This window comes from Molothrus ater, chromosome 6, assembly GCF_012460135.2.
Source record: "Molothrus ater isolate BHLD 08-10-18 breed brown headed cowbird chromosome 6, BPBGC_Mater_1.1, whole genome shotgun sequence".
NCBI classification, from domain to species: domain Eukaryota; kingdom Metazoa; phylum Chordata; class Aves; order Passeriformes; family Icteridae; genus Molothrus; species Molothrus ater.
Window position 1 is genome coordinate 13,723,136 of NC_050483.2, and position 26,298 is coordinate 13,749,433.

The window sequence follows — 26,298 nt, forward strand, 5'->3', positions numbered from 1 at the left end:
GAAGCACACAGAAAATAATAACCAAAAACCCGCCAGGTACCACACCTGAAACCAGCTGGGAATGGAACTCCTCAAATCAAACCCCAAGCTTACATCAAGCATTAACAAATACGAAGGTTGAATATAATTTCCTCAACTGTTAAACCTGCACGGGGGCCAAGACTTTTGTCCTCCGAGGGGAAGATAAAACCAGGTCTGAACACAGCTAAAGCTCAAACGAGCGAAGAGAATTAGGAACAAGAAGGAGCAGTCCCGGGTAAGTACGCCTGGGAACTCATTTTCAAATTCCCACACGGCACCTCACGACCGGACAGGGGACAGTGCCCGGCGCAGGAAGAGCTTGGCAGAGGACGCTGCTGGGGACAGGGAGCGAGCTGCCATCGGGGCACAGAAGCCCGGAGAAGCGCGGAGCAGCCCGGGTGCCACCCTCCCGCCGGGTGCCGCCCTCCCGCCGGGTGCCGCCCTCCCGCCGGGTGCCGCCCTCACGCCGGGTGCCGCCCCCCGCACCGCCGGTGACGCCAGCCGCGCGCGCGGGCCCCGCCCCTCGGGGCCGCCACGTTCCCCGCTCCGCGGCGCGCGCGTCACGGCGGGGGCGGGGCCCGTACCGCCCAATCGGGGCGCTCCGCGACGGCCGCCGCGGCTCGGCGCCGGCCAATGGGCGCGCTGTGGGGGGCGGGCACTGTGCCCATGGCAACGGGCGCGGGGCCGCCGCGGGGCTGTCGCACCGAGCCGCGCCGAGTCCGTCCGGAGCCGGAGCCGGAGCCGGAGCCGCAGCCGCAGCGCGCCCGCCGGAGCGCCCGCCTCGCACCCGCCATCGGCGCGCACCTCGCCCTCGAGAAGCCGCGGCTCCTCTCCTGCCGCCCCGGGACCCGAAGGTAGCGCCGCCCGTCCCTGTGCCCCCGGCGGCGGCGCGGACGGAGGCCTGGCGGCGGGGCGGCCGCTGTCAGGGTCGCGGCGGGACGCGGGGGTCGCGGCGCGCTCCCGCCGGCCAGGCCGGTGCGCGAGGGGTGGCGGGGGGATCGCGGGGCTCGGGGCTGCCGGGCGGGAGCGGGGCGCAGCTGAAGTTTTCCCGCCGGGAAGGCGGCTCCAGGTGCGGGGTGTGTGTGCCCGTGTCCCCCCGTCCGGCTCGCCGCTGTAGGGCGGGAGGCGGCGGCGAGCTGTAGGGCGCCGGCACGAATGAAAGCGGAGCTGGCAGCGGCGGCAGCTGCAGCAGCGGCAGAAATGTGGAGTGGCTCGTAATTGCACAACCGCAGGGAAAACTTGGGCAGGAGACTCTACGGGTTTCACTAGAAAGGGCACAGCTCTCGAGCATTGCTGTCTAGAGTCGAAGAACGGTTTGGGCTGGAAGGGCCTTGAAGATCATTTCGTGCCATGAGCAGGGACATCTTCCACTATCCCAGGATGATCAGAGCCCCATCCAACCTGGCCTTGAACACTGCCAGGGATGGGGCATGCACAGCTTCTCTGGGGACCCTGTGCCAGTGCCTCACCACCCTCCCAGGAAAGAGGTTTTTCCTAGTATCTAAACTAAACCTACTCTCTTTCAGTTTGAAGCTATTTGCCCCTGTGCTGTTACTACATGCTCTTTTAAACAGTCACTCTTCATCTTTCCTGAAGGCTGCTTTTAGGTAGTGAAAAGCTGCCATTAGGTCACCCTGAAGCCGTCTCTTTTCCAAGCTGAGCAATCCCCACTCTCTCAGCCTTTCCTTGGAGGAGAGGTGCTCCATCCTCTGACCAGCTTGGTGGCCTCCTCTGGACTGACTCCAGCAGATCCCTGTCCTTCCTGTGCCGGGGTCCCAGACCTGACCACATCTTACTGTCCTGTTACTCTGGTACCCCTGGAGGAGCTCTGGAAGGTACTCCAGAACCAGGCTGGCTGCTGCACTCAGATATAATTCCAAAAGTAGATATGGCTGTAGAGAGGTAATGTTTTTTTGCTGAAATGAACAGGCTTTCAAAAGAGATTGCATTTGGCAACATTATTTAGTAATCCCGTAGGAGAAAAAAGCCTTCCTTGTTTGACTTAAAAGTATTTGCTATGGAAAGATAACATCCAATAGTTTCAACATGAAACCGTCACAGTATCAACAGTGAAATGCCTGTAGGCTCATGTTATCAGGTTCAGTGTGGAGGTTTGTGGGTTTTTGTCACTTTGTTTCCTCTCAGTGTCAAGAAAAGTCCTGTAGCTGACTCAATATTGGTGCACCTCTACCCTGAATTCTGAAGTGACTGTCCCTGTAGACCAAACAAAGCAGCACAGGGAAGATTCCTACTATAGAGACTGGATAGGAGCCACGCAAAGACTTTGAAACCAGGTTTTGTTGTAACCTTTATGGACCTCTGCTTAAAACTCACAGAAAGTTTATGGGAGAAGCCCACGTTTCTGTGAGCACTTAAGATCCTGTTATGTTTCTCACTGTCATTTACTACACAGTGATCTTGCACAGTCACAGTGCTACATCCACCATGGGCTGCAGATTACTAACCTGGTTACACACATTGCCTCCTAACTGTCATCTTCTATTTTCCCTTTTACTTCCTTCTGTAATCTCCAGGATGGTAGCAGTATTTTGTTTCAGAATAAGAAAGATAATTCTATTAAAAAAAATAACATAGGTTTGAACAAATTTTGTTGATGTAGAACAATGTTGATGTCATTCACTTCTAGCCAAGACAAACAAAGAAAAGGGGGAAATAAAATTATAAATTCATATTGCCTCTTGGGTCTGCTTGAAGCTTACATTAACAATTGGTTGCAAAGGCATCTGATGTTATGTTTGTTATCACACTGCCTGAGATCCCATTATTTGGTGTCTGAAATTGTATTCAGAAAACCCCACTGGGCAAATAAAACCAACCAACAACAACAACAGCAATAATTATTTTTTAATAATACTAAGGCAAAGTTTTCATACCTTGGCTCTGCAGTACTGCTGTACTCTGCAGTAGTGCTGCTCACATAAACTTTCTATTCATATAAGCCAAATTGAAGACTTTCTGTCAAAAACTGTCGTCCCCCGCGTTATACATACCTAACTGAAATTGCAGCCATGAAAGTGGAGAGCAGTAGTCCTCTCAGGTAATAAAAATGTAGAATATATTGACTTAACTGTCAGAGGTGTGGAAATATTGACGCAGGAGTTTCAGAGCTGTGCTGACTAAACAATTGCGCTTGACCTAAGAAAGATAAAATCATTTGCTGGTGAGTTTGAAGCCACTATCAGGGCTTCCTATGACTTGAACTCCTGTGTGGAGGTATTTGTTCTAGTGAGGCTTTGTGCTGCCGGTAGTGATTGCTCAGTAAGCAGAAAAGATCCCTCTGAAGTTGCTGACAATATGTAGCAGACACCAGACACGAGCCTTTTGCACAGGGGTGTGCTTTTATGTAGATAAAGGCATGACCAGGTGCTAATGCCAAACCAAATGAATTCAGTCAAAAGTCATGTTCCTCTCAATAGTTTTTGCTCTTCCATATGTGTGTGATTTGACAGTTGGAGAGCAAAAGAAACTGCATTTCATTAGAACCATTTTGATCATATTCAGTTGTAAATATTATTCTTCATCATAGGTAATTTGAGAGAAGTGTAGACCCTTTTCATGACTGCATTTCTCCTGCTAGTCTTTATAAAAGTAGAATGGGATGTTGATATCTGTTTTTGTTTCCAAGCAAGTAGAAATCAATGGGAATTAGCAAATTGTAAACATAAATCTCCTTAGGCAGCTGTCTTTAAGTGCCTAAATATTTTTAAATCTGGCTTCACATCATTAGATCTAGATTTATTCTGGATAACTATTTTGTATTTTTTTTCAAAGGGGGGAAAAGATACCTTGGACTCCTGGGGCATTCAAGGCTTACTTTAGCCTCATCACTTGTGGTTGACTAGAGCAAAATGCATATTGTTGGAATAATTGAAATACTTTTTGATTTGAGTTAGAGTTAAAGCTAATTCATTGTTTGCATGTAGTAGCACATGTGAGGTTGCTTTTTACGTCAGCACTGACAATATTGCCATTTGCATTTATGAAAAATGAATTCATGAGACTCCAAGTGTACTGTTGTGTTATGTTCTGTGTGGGAACTGAAATTAGAGTGCAGGAAGCTATTGTTGTAGTAGTAATTTTTTTAAAATTTCGTTTTGAAGCTGATAAGATTTTTATAAAGTATACATTGAATTCAGTACAAGTTTTTGCATGACTATTGGATAATAAATCTTTTTCTGAGGCAACCTTGTTGGAAAGAATTAATAAAACCAAGCAAGTTGCTTTGAAAAACAAGGCTAGTATTTCAACATTCTTCAGTTAGTAAGGTAGCTTTGTAGACAGAGATATTTACTTTTTTGAAGCAAGGACAGGGAAATTCCTTGGAGGCAGGTAATATTATAAATATGCATATGTATTTGTCTGTGCACTCAGGTTTTTAAATTATGAACCATTAGCATTGCAACAAGAAGAAAGTCTTCAGACTTCACTTAGGACAGAGCTAAGCACGTGTGTACCTTCAGCCATACAATTTGCTTCTATGCCATCTTTCTTTCTGGACATAGTTGTGTTGTTTCATGATATTATCCTATACTGTGTGTGGTTTGAACATAAAATTGCTCTTTCCCACTCGAGCATTGATAGTTTGTGTTACATTGGATGACTCATTTAATAAAACAGCTGAAGTGCATTTTTAAAAGGAGGTTCTTTCAGCAAATGTTGTACTAGGCACAGTCGAGGCATGCTGTGTTTTCTGGGAAGCTGAAAAAAGCAGCTGTTCCATCAGGCAGCTTTTAGTTGTAAAGAGAATTAAGCAGCTCCAGTGCAGTGAAAAGGTAACAAATACAACTCCAAAGAATTTAAGTCAAGTAAACAGGATGGGAAGAAAAGATTCTGCTTCTTTATGTACTTTAGTAAATACTGTTTAATAAAGAGCTATTTCCATGCAGGATTAAAATGGTTCTTGAAAGAATAAGAAGGTCTCCTGGTGCAGAGAGCTGAGTGGGATGTGTCTAACAAAAGATTAGGACAGCATGGCCAGTGTGAAACCTGTTGGATATTGGCCAGGGAAAAAAGCAACATCTGAATCATACAGTTAGTGAACAGCATTGACAGAAGAGAAAAAAATACTTGAAGGATAATGAAACTTTATATATATATAATTATATAGCAATAATAGCTGGCTTATAATAGTTAATAGCTTGCACATTAACTTCTGAAAGGATCAGTTTTCATTTGGGAAGGGAGGGGTGCAGGTGTTTTTGTGTTTGGAACATTCACTTGTATGGGGAAAGCTATTGCAGCTTGTAGCCATTTCCCTTGGCGTGTCATTTCCTGCTCGTGTCTTCAAGGGGCAAACCCAGCGTGGGGGACTGGTGGCCAAGTGGGGAGACCAACCCTCACCCCCCCCAGAGGTTTCTAGCTTAACAGAGTGAGTGCAAACAGGTTTTTCCACTTGCTTCTCAAAATTGCTGCCACATGGCAGCTGTGCTTCTGCCAGATTAACTCATTGGACTAACAGTGTGAAGGAGATGCATTAACTCTTGGTTCATGGACTTTCATACCCTGCTTAAGGCATGATTGCTTAGGGTGTCTGTGCAGCAAGTGCTCCTGAAAAAGACTGGGAGGAACTAACACTCGTGTTTCCAAACAATATGGCAGAAGAATAATGTGTTTCTGCCTAATTTCAAACATGTAATGTAGTTTTTTTAGGGTTCTCTAAGTGGATCAATTAATAGATTTGCAAGTAAATTTTAAAGAAATGGAAAAAGATGGAATTAAACATTTCCTATTTAAACTGTGATACATGGACAGGTGTATTGCTGTTTCAGAGAGGTGAAAACAGATTGAAGATGCTAGGTGGATGGAATACTCTTAGAAAAATAAAAATCAGTAGATATATTTATCTATTTCCTGGCTTTTTTTTTAATTCTTTTGTTTGTTTTTAATTCAGCACTGCCTGTGAAGATTGTTCACTTCTCTGGTGTACAGCATAAAAATAGAAAGTCACATTATGGTCATGACTGTAGAGATCATTGCTGTTATCCTGCACATCTGCACTGTGTCTCACACAGGTTTAATTACTTCCATATCAGATAGAGCAGGCATATGTGAAATCTGTGAATGGGTAGGTTTATTGTGTATTAGGTGAGTCCAGATTTATGTTTTCATTGCCCATCATTGTACACATGGGCTTGGCAAGTGCAAATGTGTGATGTGACATTTACAGTGTTCTGCTGTCTTGCATCATAACCATCCACTGAGCTTCTACATGTGCAGACACTGCTTCCTGATTTTACTATATCCTTTGGCCTGTCTCAGTTTTAGAAACTTTGGCATTGGGCATTACTTCTTTAAAAATACTCGTGCTTTGCTGGGAAGGTGATGGAGATACCAGTACCTGCATGATGCTGTTTGCTGGGCAATGGGTTCTACATTAATGAAAAGTAATTTCTGGGTTTGTATTGTAACACCTGGCAGCTGTATAACATAGGTGTTTAGCAGCTTGTGTTACTGTTGCTAGAACAAACTTTAAAAGTAGCATTTTCAAGCATTACCTCTCAAAGCCTGTAGCTCTTTATAATTCAAATGTTCAACCCTGTTTCATTGATGTTGATAGGAATTGGTGATTAACAAATAATCAAGATTGCTGACAGGCGGCCTGCAACTTTTCCTTTCCAGTTGTGTTTTTCTGTTCATGCAAATACATTGGTGGCTCTGTTTTCTGCTGACTGTCTCATTCTTTTAGCTCTCACTCTGTTTTGAAATACTTAGAGAAGTTATTTTTCCTTTTCCCTGAAAGCTTAGGATACTGGCTGTGCTTATAAACTACAATATTTACCAGTTCTAGAGCACTATTTTTATGATTACTTCTCTTTATGTACTACAAGTGGGAATGTTTGTTTATCCCTCTTGTAAAGATAAGATTGATTTCTCATACCAGCAGATAACAGTTGTGCTACCTTTACATCTAGGTGAGCTACCTGTCTTTGACTAAAATCTCTTAATTTCCAGATGGTAATTGTAACATTAGTTCTCTCCATCTGTCTTTGAGAAAGTAGTCAGTGGGCAGATCCAGAACAGTTTATATTTCTATTAAAGCTTATAGAAGTAGGAATAACAATAATAATAATAATCATCATCATCATCATCCACATGGCAGGGCAGGGGGGTGTATGCTTTGCATTAGGTATTGCTGATGGCAGTGAGCAAAGTGACACTGCTGCTCTTCTGCAGCACCCTCTGGATTGCTCACTTGGTGGCTCTGGTACAGAAGAAAACCACATTCCTGACATGGATGCACTCTAAATGCCTGGGAAGGGATGGGCATCCAGGAATGGGTTTTCAAAAATCCAGAACTCTTAAAAGCAGCTGGTAGCAGGCTGAGAGTGGAATGAACTCACTTGGAGGAACAGAAAGGGGAACCCCCACTTTTCTTCTCATCCAGCCTTTTCTCACTCATCCCTACAGTTGCTGAATTTGAGAATTGTGCTGTTTCTGGCAGGTGATTAATGTTAGATTTTGCAATGGACCTGGTTTCTCTCTTTTAGTACACGTCAGAGTAAAAGGTTGCCAGTGACTCAGGTGACACTGGCACACTCTAAAGGCTGACTCATGTCTTAGTCACCTGCTTTTCTTAAGGAAATCTTGGTGAGTATAGTCTTGGACTAGTAGATACCTAAATACAGTAACTGTCTTCACTAGGTAATTGTTTTTTATTCTAATAAATTAATTTCCAATTTACTTGCTACATCACAGTTGGGTTCCTCAAAATACTGTGGGGAATGCTGTGTTAGGCAGAGTTGTCTTCAAAGTCAGCTGTGATGATGGAGATAATGTTTACTTAGCCATTTTGGAGACTCCTCTCCTTTTAATTCTTCCCAGTATGTGTGAAATCTTTTTGCTTGTTTTATCAAAAAAGCTACAATAAAAATATCCACTGCACAACCTGAAGCAAAACTGCCTGATGAAGTCTTCTGAGCAGCCTATTACATCAAATAGCTATGAAGAACATACTGTGATATCATCCAGTTTTTCTCATTATGTCTGACAGCATGTAATTACAAAGCTTAAAAAACCCCATTGCCCATGAGCACAAATTCCACAGAATGTCAGCAGAGGCAGTGGGACTTGGTTTGATTTGGCATTTTTATAGATGAACTCTGCTGATTCTGCAGAGGTACTTCAGGATGGCACAGCTCCAGTTCCCCATCCCAAATCTGGAGGTGATTAGTGCTCCCTCACATGGGGTTTGGCAGACCAGCATGGTTACTGATATCTCTGTTGGTTCAGCTCAGCAGGGACATTTTATCTAGCAGTGCTCCTCAGGAGCAAGGAAAAAGTCTGAAAAATTCAAGTGTGCCCCTCTTCAACCTAAACTGGCAATCCTTGTCTCCACAGTGGTTCATGTCAATAGGAGTTGTAGGTCAGGAGCTTTAAGAGATGTCTTTAAAAAGGATCAAAGACCAGGTGTCATTGTTGAAAGTGTTGGCTTTAGCACTTGCCATAGGCAAAGAATGAGTCGATGCCAGACCTGTGGGAAGCACCTGAGCTTCTGGCTTTCTCTGCTTCCCTGCCATCACCTGATGGGCTTCAGCATGCTCATTTCCTAGCCTCTTAATGATTTTCTAAAACACTGTTTACACACATAACTAGAGCAGTGTATAATAATACTAAATTATTTTTATTACTATGATTTTGTATATATGAAAATATTTTGTTTGGGAAAAATACCCATCTATCAGGGTCCAGATTTTTAGTATTATCAGAAGGCTACACTTTTAAAGTGAATACTTCAACATCCATAACCTTGCAAAAGATGTTTTGCAAAATGCTGGGAGTGTGTGTGTGTGTATATGTATATATATATATATAAAATTATTATATACTTGATAAGTATTTTGGGGTTTATTAGTTTTGTTTCACATGCATTTCCTAGACTTGAAGTATGCTTACATCCTTTCACTTAGAAATTACTAGACAGCCCCATTCATACTCTGCAAGAACTTCAACAAGGTGGGTTTTTGTTTTATCTGTAGTACCAAGAGCTACTCTCAGTCTTGACATCTACATCAAGATTAGGAGACTTGAAGACCTAGTATTTGTTAGTTATTATCATCATCTCCTGTGATTAAATCCTGTTGAAATTACAAAGGTAGGCACAGCATTTATACAATAGTATTCTGTAATTAAAAACACCCAACATACTGGAACTTTGGCATTTTTAAAAGCAGAGGTGAATAACCAACCCATTCACTTATCAGCTTTGTAAGTCCCTGCAAGACAACAGTTTGTGCAGAGGTATAGAAATTAACTTACCAGTTCCAGCCAATCAGTCTGGGTCTGGTTTCTTTGTGTGTTTGTTTGCTTGTTTTAAGGCCATAACCTAGGCAAGGCTAGTCAGATTTGTGAATCTGACAGTAATGCTGACATCCAATTTCAAATGCTCAATGTGGCAGCAAAAATAGCTCCTGCTATCCCATCTGCTAATGATCAGATATTACTTATTTTTTAAAATGCAAGTAACAGGTATTTGCAGAGCATAATCCATTTAGGCTCCTTTTGCTGAAGATGTGATTAAGAAAAAACAGTTTTAAAGAATGTACAGATTTTTTTGTAATTCTTGAGCCTTTGACATATAAAACAATAGATGGATAGGTGGATATACTCTTATCTCCAGCTACTTCCTCATCCCCAACAAAAGAAATAATATCTCTACACATCTTGAATGCTTTTTTTTTTTCCTATATGAGTGCTTTTATTTTCCTAGCAGTTGAATAAGGGGGAATAAAGAGTGTCAACAATGCTTAATATTAAGTGTGTACCACTATCTACATTTCTTGCCATAGTAAAGGGCAGCTTAACCCAAGCAAAAGCAATGCATCTCTGTCAAGTGCCAGATCATGCAGCCAGGAAAACTGGCACTGACACCATAATTAGTTTGTCCCTCTCTCCCCTCCCCATAAAAAGAGATTTGGTGGTGGTGGACATAAATACTTCTGACAGAATTCCTTGCATGACTTGCTAAAGCGCTTGTACAGAAATTCCTCTTGTAGCAGGTGTACTTTTGATTTATTTGACTGCATGTTTCTTCAATATTATGTCTTTTTCTTTGGCATATCTAAGCTAATTTTAGACAGACTTTGACTGGCAACTTTCACCTCCTAGGAGGTGATTTATATTACCAATGTAACACTGGAGTTTGCTCAAACTTCCAATAGAATATCCATAGATAGTGGAGTGTCACAGTCTGAACTGGCCAGATTGTCTCAAGAGCCTGACTTTGCTGTCAGATGCTGGATTACCATCCTTACTTTTTTTAGCTGGATTCCCTGCACTCACTATCTAATTATTCCATCTTACCAGCTTCTGAATGAATTATTTTCAACCAGGTTTGATAGAGGGGAAGAAGACAAAGGTCAAGAACTCAAAATGCTCAATGCTCATCAAATAATGTGTGAGTTAGCTCCACCTAAGACACTAAAGAAGGGGTGGGGAAAACCATCTTAATAAAGCTCTGGCCTCAGCAACAATTTCAGGTCATGTGAATACCACTTTTCAGGAATCTCTACCCACCTGAAATATGGATAAAACATGTATTGTAAAATATTCTTCCTGCAAATAAATTTTGGAAGGGATCTTGACTCCAAATTAGGCAAAGTATTGCAGTGTTGAAACATAAGATCCACTGGCATTTCTACACTAAGATCTGATTCAATGTCCCTAAATGATCTTTAGGAGTTTGCCAATAAATTCAACAAATGCATGGTCCAAGTAGGAATGTCAGTATTAGTTATGTGAGACTTGAACATCCTAAATAGGTGTTGCCATCTGTTATTGATAATACCTCAGCAGGTTACAAACCCCTCACCATTTACAGCTTAGGTTTGCACACAAGTGGAAGCCAATCTCAGGAAATCTGTCTGCCTAAGAATGGCCTTCAGAAATTAAGGCTGTATTACTTCTTTAAGTTTTTGTGTTCCTTGAGAGCAGGACATTGTGAAAGAAGTGGGTTATTACAGGTATCTGTGGGAATGTAAAAACATTTTCCTCAGTACAGCAGGTTAACATGATGTATGTTAATTTTTGTGACCTGGTCTCATTTCAGATGAAGAGATTATCTGCCCTGCCCCAGCAGTGTCTGCTGCTGCTGACATGTCTCCTAATGGCCTTGGAAGCTGTACCTATAGACATAGATAAGACAAAAGTCAAAGCAGAAGGCCATGTAGAAGGAGAGAAGGTAGAAAATCCAGTAAGTATAAAGAAACTGATCTGACATTAAGTGTTTATCCTAATTGTTAATAATCTGGATATAGCCAACTCCTTTAGAAGGAAACTAATATTCCCCAATAGTATTGTCAGTGTGTGTGCCATCTACTATGGGGATGTTCTGTTTAAATTTGCTCTTTATTTTTTTTCAATGATCTGCTAAAGGTGAGCTGGCACACGGAAGGAATTCCCAGCTTACAACAGGAAGCACATAACTGTTCCACAGAGACTTACTTCAAGGGATTGGGTGCCTTAGGAAATTCCACTCACTGATCCCAGCTCAGTGTTTCAAATAGAAAAGTAACAAATTAATTCCACTGTTTTAAAAAAAGCTACACACTACATTAACATGACAGATGCTTCTGTATTACAAGGATTCCTAATCACTTTTCTCCTCTTCCTTGTCATTTGCTGAAACAAATTGATCATAAATTGCTATAGGGCAATGATGCATATCTGAAAATACAAAGATATGTAAGACAGCATGGTGTCTGTGTTGCTAAGATTGGAGTGTCAGTTTATTAACTGTATTTAAACAAAATTAATTAACTAATTGTTGTCAGTATGGTCTTTCCTGAATGCCCATTTTTTTTCTTTTGAAGGATACAGGACTTTATTATGATGAATATCTCAGGCAAGTAATAGATGTCTTGGAAACTGATAAGCATTTCAGGGAGAAACTCCAGACTGCTGACATAGAAGAAATAAAGGTAGGTTCGAAAAAAAAAGAGTTAAATTGAGGTTAATTAAATCCATAATCATGTATGTTGTATTCTTTCTTCCTGTGGCTGTTGTGCATTGCCCCTTCAGGAGCTGGAAATTCAGGAAGGGACAAGTAGGAAACAGTCTAAAGTGACAGACTTAAGGAGGAGATCCTGCCTTTTGTGTTTCCTTTAATCCCTCTTACTGCTATTGGCAGCTTGTGGGAGCTTTTCCTTCTGTGCTGTATCTAGGGTCAGCCTTGGAGATTCCTCTCCATTTCCAGGTTCTTGCAATACATATCAGTGGCTGCTGCTGCCTTGTACCTTCTCTCAAGCCTAACAGCCCTCCTTGAGAGGATGAGGCACTCTGTGGGCTTCTCACAGTTCTTTTGAGCTCATTTGAGAATATTTGATCAAGAAATTTGCCACAAATGTTCTTAGGCATTGCTCCCTCAAGGTTATGGTCTGGCTCTTTGGAGGAGCAAGATACTTAGAAATTCTCTTTTCTGAAAGCTTTTAGGATTCCTCTCTGTTTCCATAACCATAGGCATAAAAATTTTCAATCTGCTCTTTGAAAAATGTTGAGATTCTTAAAGTGTGGGCTACAGTATTGCCAGAGACTGCCATTAGTCTGCTGGCTTGCAGTTCATGTCTAATGGGAATCCTAAAGGCTTCTTTCTTCCAGTGTTTATGCATAACTTCTTTTGGTTTTGACAGAGTGGAAAGCTAAGCAGAGAGCTTGATTTAGTCAGCCACCACGTGAGAACACGGCTGGATGAACTCAAGAGACAAGAGGTAGCAAGATTAAGAATGTTAATTAAAGCTAAAATGGATTCTGTTCAAGGTAAGAGTACAGAATTTATTTAGGTGAGTTAACAGATGGAATTGTGTTAGAGAAATGTCAAAGTCCAGCAGTTGTGCATTGTTTGTTGTCACCAGTAATGACTAAACTGGGAGTGAGTGTCCTTTCTGAGCTGGCCTGGAGCCATTACAGACCTGTCTTTATAGGAAACTGGGGAGAAGAGAAAACCATCTCTGTTTTATAAATAACTGAACTTGTTTGTCAGTGGACTTTTCAAATACTTCTACCTCTTGTTTTTAACCTCTTATTTTTGTAATGCATCAGTCCATAGATTACTCACAGAGAACCAGTAACATAGCAGGACTGTGTTTAAGAGAAAAGCCATGACACAGTATTTCATATCCTTAGGGGGTAGAAAATGAATTTTTTGGTCAGTATTTTATTGTTGTAAAGATGTTTGCAAGTTTTCAAGGGGAACCCCAAGGAATTGAATACATAATGCATCAAATAAAATACTCCTAGAATTAGGATGTCTTGCAAGTTAAGCTAATTTAGATGTGGCAAAAAATGTTTCTGGGGATGTTGTTCCTATTGCAGACAGGCAGTCCAGTGACATCATGGTGACATTCACAGCTAGGTGACAGCAGCTAATGATACCTGGGTGTGTACATAGTTGTTTTAGGTATTGTCAAGTTTAATGGACTGATTACTTCTACCCCCTCTGCCTTCATAAATCAATAGTAACTAACAGAGTGTACTTTAGAAAAAGAATTGCCCCCAGCACCTCAAACCTTACCATGTAAATGTGAGATCTTACATTTGGGACCAGATTATTGCAGTTCAGAATATTCAGATGAGTACTAAGACGTAAAAACACTTTGCAAAGTCTATAGTCAGCTTTGCCCATGAGTGCTTCACATCATACACAAGTATGGCCAGATTAACTATAAAATACAGCTGCATCTGCACAGCTAGACAACATCTTGGAATAGGCATTAAAAGAGCATTAAATAGCAACAGGCAGAGTGCTTTGATTTCCTTTTATTTGCTCTTGTAATCTTTTCCCTATAACACCATTTAGTATCTTAGTCTTCTGTCTGATCTAAAAAAATTAAAAAAAAAAAGGCACACAAACCCCTCATCTTTTCTTTCCTCTCAGCTAGATCAGGTTTAAAAAACTCCAGACAACTAGATCTGATTATATTCAGCATAATTCAGTCCTCATCCAGATGTGCTTTTAAACATTTTCACCAAGGTCCTTGACTGATCAGTACAGGCCAGAAGAGTGTTAGGAGTTGAGTCTCAGATCATACAGTAATGTGGCAAGTAAATAGTGTCAAATAGAATTAATCTTCTCCCCTAAATGTAAAAAATGGAGAAAAATGGGTTTGGGGGCTGGTGTTTTTTAGCGTTTGTTGGGTTTTTTTTGAGTCTATTACTACACTTCTGAAAATGTTTCAAACACAGACAAATGCACATATATTTAAACAGAAATTATGATCTCACCAGGGAGGAATGATGGCTGAAATCTGCCCTGGCCAGTGTTTGCTGTTTTGTGTTAATACAAACACAGCATCGATTGTAAAGCAGATAGTTTGTGAAAAAACACTATATTCAAAAATGTGTTTTCCAATTTGTTTTTAAACAAAATATTCTTTGCTGAGCCATCTAGTAACAGCTTGTCACAACTGTTGTACTTAACATATGAGAGCATAAGAGAGTAGCTTTAGTGTTCAGAGACCATGGTAACAGAGAAGCTGTGGTAGAAATGTGTGTAGTGCATTGTGTGTTGATATTGGTGGGTATCACTCCTGTCACAAGGAAGAGAAGATGTTTCCACCTTTTAGACACAAGACCTGACTCTCCACTGTCTTGCACTTCTCTTTTTTCTACAAATGAAGTTTAACTAACTGCTTATTTGATTTGATAAAACTTTACACCATATTGTACATAAATGTGTCATTTGCAAAATGTCCAGGGCATTCCCCATGCAGGAAAAATATGCAGGTTGTTAGCTTAGGTAGAGCACTATGTGAACTATCTCATTTATATAAAAGAAAATAAAATATTTTTTTTAGTTTGTAAAGCTCAAATTGATCATACTTTCTCTTGCTGAAGCAGAAGCTGTAATTTGTGCATGTGAAATGATTGGGTGCAATGCAGCACTGATCCAGCAGAAGGAATGTAGTGCAAATTGCCATAAAGTTGATCAACCTGCTCCAGGAAAAGCAACTTTAAAAATGTTACTGTAGTTTCCTCCAACAATGAAAAAATTATTCGGTCCTCAGGGAACCTCAGGTATTACAAGGCATAAGCTCCCATATGAAAGACTTCTTGATTTTTCTGGATTTCAAATTTATTTTAATGTTTTACATGTATACCTTGTTCTTCCAGACACTGGTATAGACCATCAGGCTCTCCTTAAGCAGTTTGAGCACCTGAACCATCAGAATCCTGACACCTTTGAACCTAAAGACTTGGATATGCTGATCAAAGCAGTGAGTGCCAGATATGAACTGCTGTGGGGGTTGGGGGTTTAATTATTATGCTTTTTACCTCTGGTGAAGGGAAGTCCTTTCCTATACACCACACTTTATAAGTGACATGCAGTTTTCATTTTCAGAGAAAAGTCACTTGGCTCCATGCACACTTGAAAACTGGTGCCAGTGTGCATGATGCAAAAAAATCCATAAATTTTGGGATGTCACCTTAACAGGACTTAACATTCATATGCCAGTACAAGCAACTTTGGGAATAAAACACACCTTTCTGAGAACCTTTAAATTAAATACAGGTGAGATAGGGGTGCATTTTCCCCAAATGTTGTTTTTCTGATTTCTATTTCTAAATGATATAGGACTCTCACAGAATGATCTAAAATAATCATCCCTAGTGCAGCCATATGAATTTTGGGATCTCCTGTATATACATCAAGCTGCAAAACCACAGCAGAGTAGAATTGAGAGTATTTGAGAGAGCAATATCAGAAGTTGCTTATACTGGGCATGGCATTCAGTGTCTGTTCAGCAGATTCAGTTATCAGACATGGATGTGTGGGGCTTATTCAGGGGATGCAATTAAGCTAAGCAGGACATGGCTTTTTTCAACTGCTAGAGAAAAATAGACTTCCCAGGGGGAAAAATGTCTCAGATATACTTTAGAGAGCACTGCATGTCTGACATGAGAATTGGAATAGTTTTTTATACTTTCAAAACAAATTGAAAGATAAATCTTCCAAGGGTAAAAAAATTACACAGAAATTATTTCAATTTTTTGTAGAATTATTTTTATAGAGATATTATAATTTTTCTAAACATTTCTGAACATCGCTTCTGGGAAAATTCTGGTTGGCTTGGAGAAGCATATCCTTAACAGGACAGTTATTTTTTATGACATATTTTATTGTTTTGTCTTCTCATTTCCCAACCAAGATACTGACAGGGTGTAATGGGTACTTAAGGGGACCTTAACTTTGGAATTGTTTTTTAAAACATACAGTGAATCTGAAATAAAAATGTAAATAATGGAGAGACAATATCAGGTGTAAACATGTTACTTGGAAAAGCACAACCAAAACATCCTTTAATACTTTGGCCTGTATGAAAATGACACAACTTTAAACTCTGTACAAGAACTTGTCAGAAATTCTCCTCTCATACCCCTTTTCTCCATTTAATTGTTTGGGGCTCTTTAATTTAGTCTGTATTAAGCTGCTGCAAACTAAGTCCAATTTGTCATTAAACTGAAGGATAAGCTACAAATGTTATTATTCTGAAATGATCAAGGAGTTAATGGTACTGTTAGTGTAGGACTTGATTAACTTGAGTTCATTTATTACTCACTGATGAGAAAGGACACCTTGAAGCCTTCTTACAGCACCATGTAATTGCAAAAACTGTCCAACAGATGAACCCTTAGAAATTAACTTCTGTGAAAATGACCAAGGGAGGAGTGATGTTTCTGCATCACTGTCATGTGAAGGAAGCCTCAGCCAGACTGCCCTGAATGGCAGCATGGCCAGCCTTGCCCACAGATCTGAACAATACAGTGGTTTTAATGTCAGATTATGTTACATAATCATCTGTCTGCATATATCCCTATTTTTAGGCTACAAGTGACCTGGAAAACTATGATAAGACTCGCCATGAGGAGTTTAAGAAATACGAGATGATGAAAGAACACGAGAGGAGAGAGTATTTAAAAACTCTGGATGAAGAAAAGAGGAAGAAAGAAGAATCCAAATTTGAGGAGATGAAGAAAAAACATGGAGATCACCCTAAAGTTCACCATCCTGTAAGGCCTGTTCTTACTTGACTGAGTGTGAGCTTTCCTTTCCAGAGAGCAAAAGCTAATGCACAGAAGGGTGTAGTTTGTTTGTTCTCATCATTTGCCTCCTCTTACTGACATGGACACACTGCTGAGAGCATGACAAACCCCACTGTATAAACCCCCATTCTTTCTGTACAGATGTGTGATTTGCTGCCAGAATTCTTACATAGACATTGAAATTCATAAGGAAGAAGCCAGAGCAATATTCAAAACTGTGGGGATGCCTGCATGGTATGCCTGGCCTGCAAGAAACTGCATCACAGTACCATTTGCTCTAGGAAAGGCAAAATAATTCAGCTCCCTCCAGCTGTTGTTTCTGGATGAGGCTGTGTGGCCATGACTGATTATTACAGGTGCTCCTTTCCACAAAATATGCATTTCCTTTACACTCCCTCTTTCCCTGGGCCTTTCTGTCTAATGGAAGTATTAAACTTGACCAAAAGGGAAGGAAAGAAAATGCCACTGATTCCATTTGCCACATGACTAATCAGCAAATAAAGCAAGCCTTTCAGAGAAACCATAATGTAATGCAGGGAAATTACACTAAATTGTCTTTTGAATAGTTTTTCTTTGTAACCAATCTATAGGGAAGCAAAGATCAACTGAAAGAGGTGTGGGAAGAAGCAGATGGACTAGATCCTAATGAATTTGACCCCAAAACATTTTTCAAATTGCACGGTAAGAGGTTTAGTTTTAATTTCCTGAACAAGTGAAGTGACTTTGTTACATTCTGCTGAGGACAAGTTTGCCATATGTTAGGATGAAGTCTCACACCTCAAGCAACTTGGGTGAATCTGAATTGTACAGAGGAGAAAATATTTGTTACTGTTTGTAAACTTCATGCAATGTTTTAAATGCAGTTTAAATTTTAAAAACATTCAGAGTTTTGTTGAACTGCTCCTAAAATCATACATGCAAAACCCAGTAGGGATTCCTTAGGGAAGTATGGATACTTAGAGGGCTGTCCATATCTATAACTTTGCTTGCACAGTAGGTACTGGGAATAAATCCTCAGAGATTTGTGTAGGGGCAAAACCTGCTTTCTCATCATCTCTGCACATAAGTACCAGATGCACCTAATCTTTGGAGTGGTCATAGAAGGGCCAAGGCTCTTCAGAAATTGCAATATTCCCTTGATAAAACAAAAACCCTCTAATCCTGCCCCTAGATTTCTGAGGAATGGACAGCTAGAAACAACAAGCAGTAGCAGAGAGAAGGATGCATCTCAATGAACACCTTGCTTTACAACTTTGTTCTGATATTGTTAAATGCTTCATCATAAAGTGCCCCTATGTAGATCCTGCCTGGCACTAGGCTGCAAAGGGTTTAACAATACACAGAATCTGACTAATCTCAAAGATGATGATTCAGATAAAGAAAAGTGTTCTAGTTTGAGCCTAAACTTTTATCTCAGTTTATAACTTATAGTAAGCATGAACTATTACAGAATCATAGAATGGTTTGGGTCCTTAATGATCATCTAGCTATAGTTATTAAATATTATCTCTTCTTTCTAAAAAGAGATTTTGAAAGATAGCTTTCTGAAATTTTTTGGTAGCTTGTTTGTGCAAAACCTACCAAAACAGAAGTAGCAGAAATCACCTGTTGCCTTAGAGCTTAGTATATAGAAAACTTTGAAGCAATTGCACAAAAATACTGGGTAATAATTTGAAGTGGATATTTTCTTTCAATTTCAAAGGTAGTGTAACAGTATCCAGAGCAAAATGTAGGATAAAAGATGGATCATTAATTATCAAGTATTCTCCTCTCTGCATTTGTCATGAAAATTCATCTTACACATATCTCAAGTGCTGCATGTTTATATAGATTTTGATGTAATTCTTTAAGTTTTTAAGGAGTCATATTGTCAGTTAAAGTTTTTCTGCAGAATCTTGTTGCTTGCTCCTGAGTCTAATTACAAACTTAGTGGTTAAATGGGGACAACTTGTTCTCAGCAATATTTTTTGGCAGTTGCAGTCTGCGCAATCCTGTGGTGACCTATTTCAGTTTGCTAATCTAAGAAGTGGAGAGATTGCTGCAGACTTGTCCAACCAACCAAAACTGACACTCCAGCCCAATGCCTGCTAAAAACCTCAACAGTAGAAACAACCTCTGTCACCAGCTTCTTGTTAAGTGTGCACACTGATCCTTACTTAACTCTTGGACATCTATTACGTGTATGACTTTCTATATGTACTTGACTTGTATTTTTAAAACTTCTTTTTGTAGATGTCAATAATGATGGTTTCCTGGATGAGCAGGAATTAGAAGCCCTATTTACTAAAGAGGTAAAAAAATTATCTTCTATCAGTAAAGGGTTACAGGGATGTCTGGTTTTCCCAAGTATATTTGGGGGCTTTGGACTACAAAATAGAGTATTCATACCAAGTTTCATACATCCTTAATATTTCTACAAAAGTGTAAAAAGCAGGCAAAATAAAGTAGTTGAAGAATAGGAGTCAGAGGTCAGAAATCTAGGGCACATGTATTTTTCTGCATCAGGCTTGTTGGAGATTCTGTAACTAATCTGCAGGATGGGTATTACCTGTGTAAATTGCAATGTAGAAGGCTGCTCTCCCTAGATGCACCTGATAAAAGTTCTGAAGCTGGGCACCTGTGCTCAATCAGTGTTCATCAACAAGTCTGATGAGAAAAAGGGTCACACTTGTGTGCCTTGGCTCAGGGACAGCACTGTAGAAATGGCTACAGAAATTTAATATATTTTATGTCTAGCTAGTTTGAAGCACATGTACATCTGATAAAGTAGACAGGCTCTTAGTTTCTTTAAGCCTTGGTTTGTTGTCTGAACATTTAACTCAGGTACAATAATTTGCCATAATCCCCTTCAGTACAATGAAGATACAGTGCAGTCCTTTTTGACAGGTGTCTCACTGTTTTATAGTTTGGTAGTGCAAAATCTAAGTCTGGGGCCTTGAAATTACCTGTGGCTGGGCAAGTGAAGCTCAGTGCCTGAGAAAGCCAAGTACAACCACATAAGCATGAACTCTCCAGAAAGACATTGTGCAAGAAGAGAAGTGAACCATTAAATTTGGCACTGAATTTGTCTTGTGATACTCTGAATGCTTATGGGGTCAGCTGCATGGCCTGGTGAAAAAGACACTCTCTCCCATTCCAGAAACCACATGGAACCTCTGCCTGCTGTGAATCAAATGTAGGATCAGACTTTGCACACTGAGGTCAACTTGACTGTGACATCCACAGCACTGAATTGTAACAGACCACATGAATTAACTGAAAACTTCATTCTTAGGAAAGAAAGGCTCACTTGTTGCTTAAATACTGTGCTGAAAGAGGAAAACTGCACACACAGAGAATATCTCACACCACTTTTCCAGATATGCTCTGCCATTTGAATGAGCAGCCTTTTCTTCAAACTAACATGTACTAATTTTAAATTTCAGTTAGAAAAAGTTTATGATCCCAAGAATGAAGAGGATGACATGGTTGAAATGGAAGAAGAAAGGCTGAGAATGAGAGAACATGTAATGAATGAGGTGGGGGCTGATTCCCTTCTGTGCTCAAAAAACACAGTTCTCCTGACATGAAGTGTTGTCCAAGTGCAGCAGAAAGGGATGGCCTGTCACACTGAGAGCTGCTTGTGCTGGGATTATGCCAAGTTACAGTTCTCAAACCCTGTCCCTGTGCTCTGATGTAATGCCTGCTGGCTAGTTTTTATTTAAGGAGTTCCAGAGAAGGAATTGTTCTATAGCCTTGGCCGTTTGCAGATACTGAGATTCAACAGAAATTCCTTGTGAGTTGTGTGTCAAACAAGGAAGACTCTAAGTGTGCTTTGGCACTTGGCAGATGGGTCAGACTGAGGTGAGAGAAGAGAGAGTAGAGCATTATCTTCTTTCATACAGCTCAGCTTTGTCCCTTTAAAAGGGGGCTCAGAGCTCAAGCCATCACCTGTGACAGAGAAAACCTTCACTGGGTCTGGTGGGTTTTCAGCTCAGGAGACACAGGAATGGAAAGGGGGTGTTTTGAACCACTGTGTTTTCCACCCATAATATTTCTGTATTCAACTGTATTCCTTAAACTTGAGGAACAGAGCAAGCCTGGTCATCTATTAGTCATAAAGGGAAGCATTTCCTCCCTTCCCCTTAAAGGATTCCAGCACAATTCAGATGGGTGGGATTTTTGTTTTTCAAAACCTCCCACTCCAACGGTGCAGATAATTTTGTAACTGTGAGTCAGAGTAGTTACCAGAAAGCTACAAAACATCTTTCTCAAAAAAAATAATGCATTCCACTATTAGTGTTTGGACTGTGAGCACAAGTGTTTCCAATAAAGCCAGTGAATTTTGAAGTAAAATGTCAGGATTTACTTTGTAGTTCTATTTTTGTTAAGATACATAAGCTTGTGAGAGGAGTTTCAGAAAATGTTATGGGCACTCCCTCGAAAATGGGACATATAAAAAATTAAAAATGGTTATATTTGATTGATGAAATATAAACATTAGCTTCTCCAAAACCTTTCCTTTAGCTTGAGCTTAATTTTTTGCTTCGAATAGGTTGACATCAACAAGGACCGGCTAGTGACTTTGGAAGAGTTCCTACGAGCTACAGAGAAAAAGGAATTTCTGGAGCCAGATAGCTGGGAGGTAATGAAAATGTGTTCCAAGTACAACATGCAGCACCATTACCAGCACTTGGAGCAGGAAAGCAAGCGGCATGTCTGTGACCTTTGGTTTTTGCAGCTCTGCTCTGGTATGTGTGTCGTTAAGCCCCTCAGCTGAAGGTAGCATTCAGCTGCCCAAATGTAATGCAGATGTGAATTCCACCAAAGGAAAAGGTCTGGCGCCACCCCGGGGATTCGGGAAGAGCTTTTCACACGTGCTTCTCAAATGGAAATGCACATTTTGTTTATGAATCACTTCAAAGGGAAGATAAGAGCTCGGCTGGAAGAAAGAGGATATTTTTCTCCTACATCTAAATCCCTAGTAGAGCTTTGTTGAGAAAATAGCTGAGAAATGGCTGTTTTGCTGTTTTCATTGAGTGTACACAGTGTCACGGCTCACTATTTTGTTCTGAGGGTTTTTTAGTGAGCCGTGCAAGAATTTCAGTAAGAAAATAATAAAAAATAGCCCCATGCTTTCCTGGCTAAGTATTCATGCTTGTATGTATTCTCTTGCAGACACTAGATCAACAGCAGCTCTTCACCGAGGACGAGCTGAAGGAATTCGAAAATCACATTTCCCAGCAGGAAGATGAACTCAGAAAGAAGGCAGAAGAACTTCAGAAACAGAAAGAAGAGCTACAGAGACAGCACGATCAGCTTCAGGCTCAGAAACAAGAGCTTCAGCAGGTACATGTGTGAGGACAGCATATATCTGTTTTCCTCTTTTCTCTGTCCTTGTGTGTGTAATGGCTCTCCACAATTCCCAGCTCTGGAAATTTACCTTGCTTTCTCATCTGAGTCCCAGCTGAATTCTAAACCAATGGTACCACAGCAAAACACAGCCTGGTGTTCCAAATTAAAGCAACTCAGCACTGCACCCACTAAGAAGGACCTTACATAACTGCAACATTTGGTTTAGGTGTGTTCATTTATGTCACATCAGAGAAAGCTGGCAAATTCAAATTTTTCAACTGCTGTATTTTCTTTTTCACCAGGTTGTAAAACAGATGGAACAAAAGAAACTACAGCAAGGAAGTCCTCCTGCAGGACCAGGTGGAGAACTGAAAATCCAACCCCGTATGTCACTTTCTGTGTAGATCCACAAGCTTGAAAATGAGATTTACAATGTAAAAGTCATTACCTTCATATTTTCTGTGAAAATTATTAACTTAATGCAGCTTTAATGACCTCTGGAGAGAGGTTCACTAACCTGTTTTTCAGAGGGGAGTAAGTACTAAGTACTCCTGAAATCTCACTCCTTTTAAGTCCATGGTAAGAAACCAGAGTCCTAGCACAAGGCATCCAATGGGCAGAGAAGGAGGATTGTGTTGTATTAGTCTGAAATACTGAGATTAGAGCATCCAGGGAAGAACAGGGACATACAAAAGACAAGGTCCCATTATCTATGACTGCATTGCAGTCTGAGGCTGCAGAACAAATCAAAGCATTTAAAATCCTCAGTGGCCAATTTGGCAGCAACTGGATATGGCATGACACAAGAAGTTAGCCTTGGGCAGTGTGAATGACCAATTGCTTCAAAACCCTCAGGAGAAGGCAGTGGCATAAAAAAAATCACTGCATTTCATCACTGGTGGCAGCAAAAGTCAGGTATATATTAGCACTTCTTATCCATAGTACACTGCCCAGGTTTCCTTTGTGCTTTTTTTTCCTTTGGGCTCTGCTGCCCCATGCATCCTAAATTTGCCTTTTCTTGTCTCTAGAAAGGCTGAAACTATGCTGCCTTTATTTGCTTCCATGTTCATGTGCTGACATGATCAGTGAAGCTCAAAAACTTGTGACATTGATCTCAAATATAAACTTCAGGTCTATCTAGGCAGCCTGTTGAGTACTGGGAGCTCTTAACTGCTCCTGCAGGGCCAGCAGTGGGATTTCAAACCTCAGGAGCTGTGTTCAGTGATTACAGCTTACCTTGTTGGCCACCCTGAAATTCTGCCCACTCAGTTCTGTGAAGGAAAGCGATGAGATTTCAGAACCTATTTAATTCTGCCTTTTATTTGCTTTGAAACTGCCTAGAGGTAACTTCATTTTATGATCCTTCATTCCAAGAGCCTCAGTTCCCCTCACCTTCAGTAAAACCATTGTGTAATTGCAGATGATACATCTTTCAATACTGTTCTTAACACATGTATTCTTTTATGTAAAATCATTCTGTAAAGGCATTTAATTAGGTGTCATGAGAATTCATTATATTAGCCAGAACTGGTCACTACTCATTCACCACTGAATCAAGAATGTCCAAGTAGACACTACTTTAAATCTCCAGGCCACTGGAGCTACTAAGAGTAGTTTTAGGGAAAAAAAAATCCAGAAATAAAGCTGCATGTTCTGAAATCTTCATCAAATGATGAAAATTAGTATTACTCAAATGTAGGCAAAGAGAGAACATTGTAAGTACTGATGCAGTGAGGAGTAACATACAGGAGCAAGTTGTTAATTATTTCTTTTTCAAGCTTCCCATATTGGAATTGAAGGTCTCATAAAAACATGATTTATTTCTGAAAGAACAATGTGTTATGTGACAATATTTCACAGAAAGCAGAAACAATTTGTAATCTAAGAGGTAACACTGACTAATATTGCAGTCTGTTGGGTCTCAATCCCAAAAACTCTTGATTCCACTTATCAACCAGAAAATAGAAGGTTTTGTTTGAGTGTCCCTATGCTAGAAACTTCCATTTAGAGAATTCTAACATTTGGGGCCAGTTTACTGAGATGTTACAGAGGGTCCTCTTCTTGTTTTGCAGCTGCTGAACACAAAGCTGCAGATGCAGCACAGCACCCAGCAGGAGGAGATCAGCCTTTACCACCAGGACACGTCCCAGAACCAGCTGTCAGAACTGATCCAGTTCACCCTTAACCACTTGTGCCTCAACTTTATAGCATCTTTATTATTTGGGGAGGGAGGGGTGGGGGGGGGGGGACAGGAAATCAGAGTGAAACATGAACTTTCTCCCTCAGACTGTAAAATCATCTGGAATGTTAGAGATGAAGTATCAGTCAGATTTGATTTTTAAGTTAAATTAATTTTCTCTCAAATGCATTGGTAAGAAACACAAGGGGATCACGTAGAGGCTCTAACAGAGAAGGAAAATAAGGAAACCATTAATACTAAAGGTTTTTATGGCCAGGGGACTGAGCTGTTGAACTCTCCTCTCACAAAGAAGGGGGAGATGTCTGCCATTCTGTGTTGAGGCATGAATCAGGATCTTCTCAGAGAGGAAACAGGGAACAGGCCTGGATGCTAAGTTAGGTCTAGTTTGATGTAGAAACTCTTTCCAGAAATGCTGAAAAGCAAAAGATGGGGAAACAAAGACCATAGATAAAGGCCTATTTCCAGCACTACCAAACTCTTTCTTCTTTGAGACCAAATAAAAATGAAATTTCTTAATCACAGAAAACTTGCACTTTGTAAAATTTAAACACAGCAAAGAATTATGTGGAACAGTGAATATTTTTCATGTTTACAGAAACCTAAGAATTTCACTGAAAGCCTTCAAAAGGAATACTGTGCTTGTGTACTGATCTGAACCGCCCTCCTTGTTGAGATGAATTCTGTGCAGTTGAAAGCTCAACTGGCCCTTGGGACAGCACTTTTGTCCCCATTTTTTTCATCAGATGCCAGCTGATCTCAAAATTTTGCATGTTATTAAGTAAGCTTTTTATGTTGATGGAAATATTGTGCAAAACAGAACAAGACTCACTGTCTTTTTCTGTGCAATTGTCCTACCTCCTACAATAAAACCAGATTTTTCAAAGTGTACCCATGTCCTTCAGAGAGCTCTTCCCAGACATGAATCTGGGATTTGTTAAGGGTATCACTGGTGACTCTTATGAGTCTTTCAACAGTTGGTCTAAGGTTAAGAAGTGTCCTAAGCCAGGGGTGCTGCTTGATTGCATTATTTTGGTATTGAGCCAGGATAGGTCCCTAGTATTGCAAGCCAAGATTTTTACAAGAGTAAGTTGATTTTCATGTCAGTTTTATTATAATGCTGAAAAGTGGTGCCAGTGTCCCTGCTTCTCATTCATTTCAAACTGAAACTATCCTATAGTGTAAACCCTGTGTGGATTTCCTTGTTTGCTTGGCTTTTTGTGGTTGTTTTTTTGTTTGTTTTGTTTTTTAAACACAGATTGTTCTGATTGTATGATGCTGGCTTTGAGCAGATACACACACCCCTCTGCCTGCATCCTTTACATTTCCTTCCTGTTCTGTGGCTAACTGCTGACAATGGCACTAAAAGAGATATTTTGGGGCTTGAGCAAAGAAACAGAAGCACATCTCTGTTGGAGAAAGATGTTCCTTTCAGAATAAGACTTGAATATTTTAGGCAAACTCAAAAAACCAGAGGGCAATTGCTAACATTTTGTATTGACATTTGGGAAATTTCTCACTCTGAAGAACTTTGGTTGATGGAAGCCAGGCATGTTCCTTCCATGCTCAAGGCTTCTTTCATCAGACCTGGGCATATCCATGTTCTTCACACAATGCAGCAGAACTCAGTGCCAGAACAGATTAGGTTTCCTTAGCTATTTTATCCTGTTGTCATGTTGCATTTCCTTCAT

At 40.4% G+C, this 26,298-nt stretch overlaps 1 protein-coding gene across 2 annotated transcripts; it reads left to right on the forward strand.

Moving 5' to 3' along the window:
- Nucleotides 1-742: 742 nt before the first annotated feature.
- Nucleotides 743-24,652, forward strand: NUCB2 (nucleobindin 2). Of its 2 annotated transcripts, XM_036384343.2 has the most exons (13): nt 743-875; nt 11,087-11,230; nt 11,850-11,957; nt 12,666-12,792; nt 15,145-15,248; nt 16,858-17,043; nt 17,667-17,757; nt 19,309-19,367; nt 20,502-20,594; nt 21,611-21,700; nt 22,234-22,404; nt 22,713-22,794; nt 24,483-24,652. In XM_036384343.2, the coding sequence occupies exons 2-13, from the start codon at nt 11,087-11,089 to the stop codon at nt 24,593-24,595; spliced, it is 1,368 nt and encodes a 455-aa protein (XP_036240236.1). In that variant the 5' UTR covers nt 743-875; the 3' UTR covers nt 24,596-24,652. The 2 variants fall into 2 exon arrangements, with proteins under 2 accessions (XP_036240236.1, XP_036240235.1); XM_036384342.1 differs by lacking the exon at nt 743-875 and having other exon boundaries at nt 11,048-11,230.
- Nucleotides 24,653-26,298: the final 1,646 nt, after the last annotated feature.

Bases quoted from the DNA above. Each gene is read 5' to 3' on its own strand.
- NUCB2 (XM_036384342.1), top strand. From the start codon at position 11,048: ATGATGTATGTTAATTTTTGTGACCTGGTCTCATTTCAGATGAAGAGA. The intron at 11,231-11,849 runs GTAAGTATAAAG...TTTCTTTTGAAG, and splicing joins GAGAGAAGGTAGAAAATCCA to GATACAGGACTTTATTATGA. The intron at 15,249-16,857 runs GTGAGTGCCAGA...CCCTATTTTTAG, and splicing joins TGGATATGCTGATCAAAGCA to GCTACAAGTGACCTGGAAAA.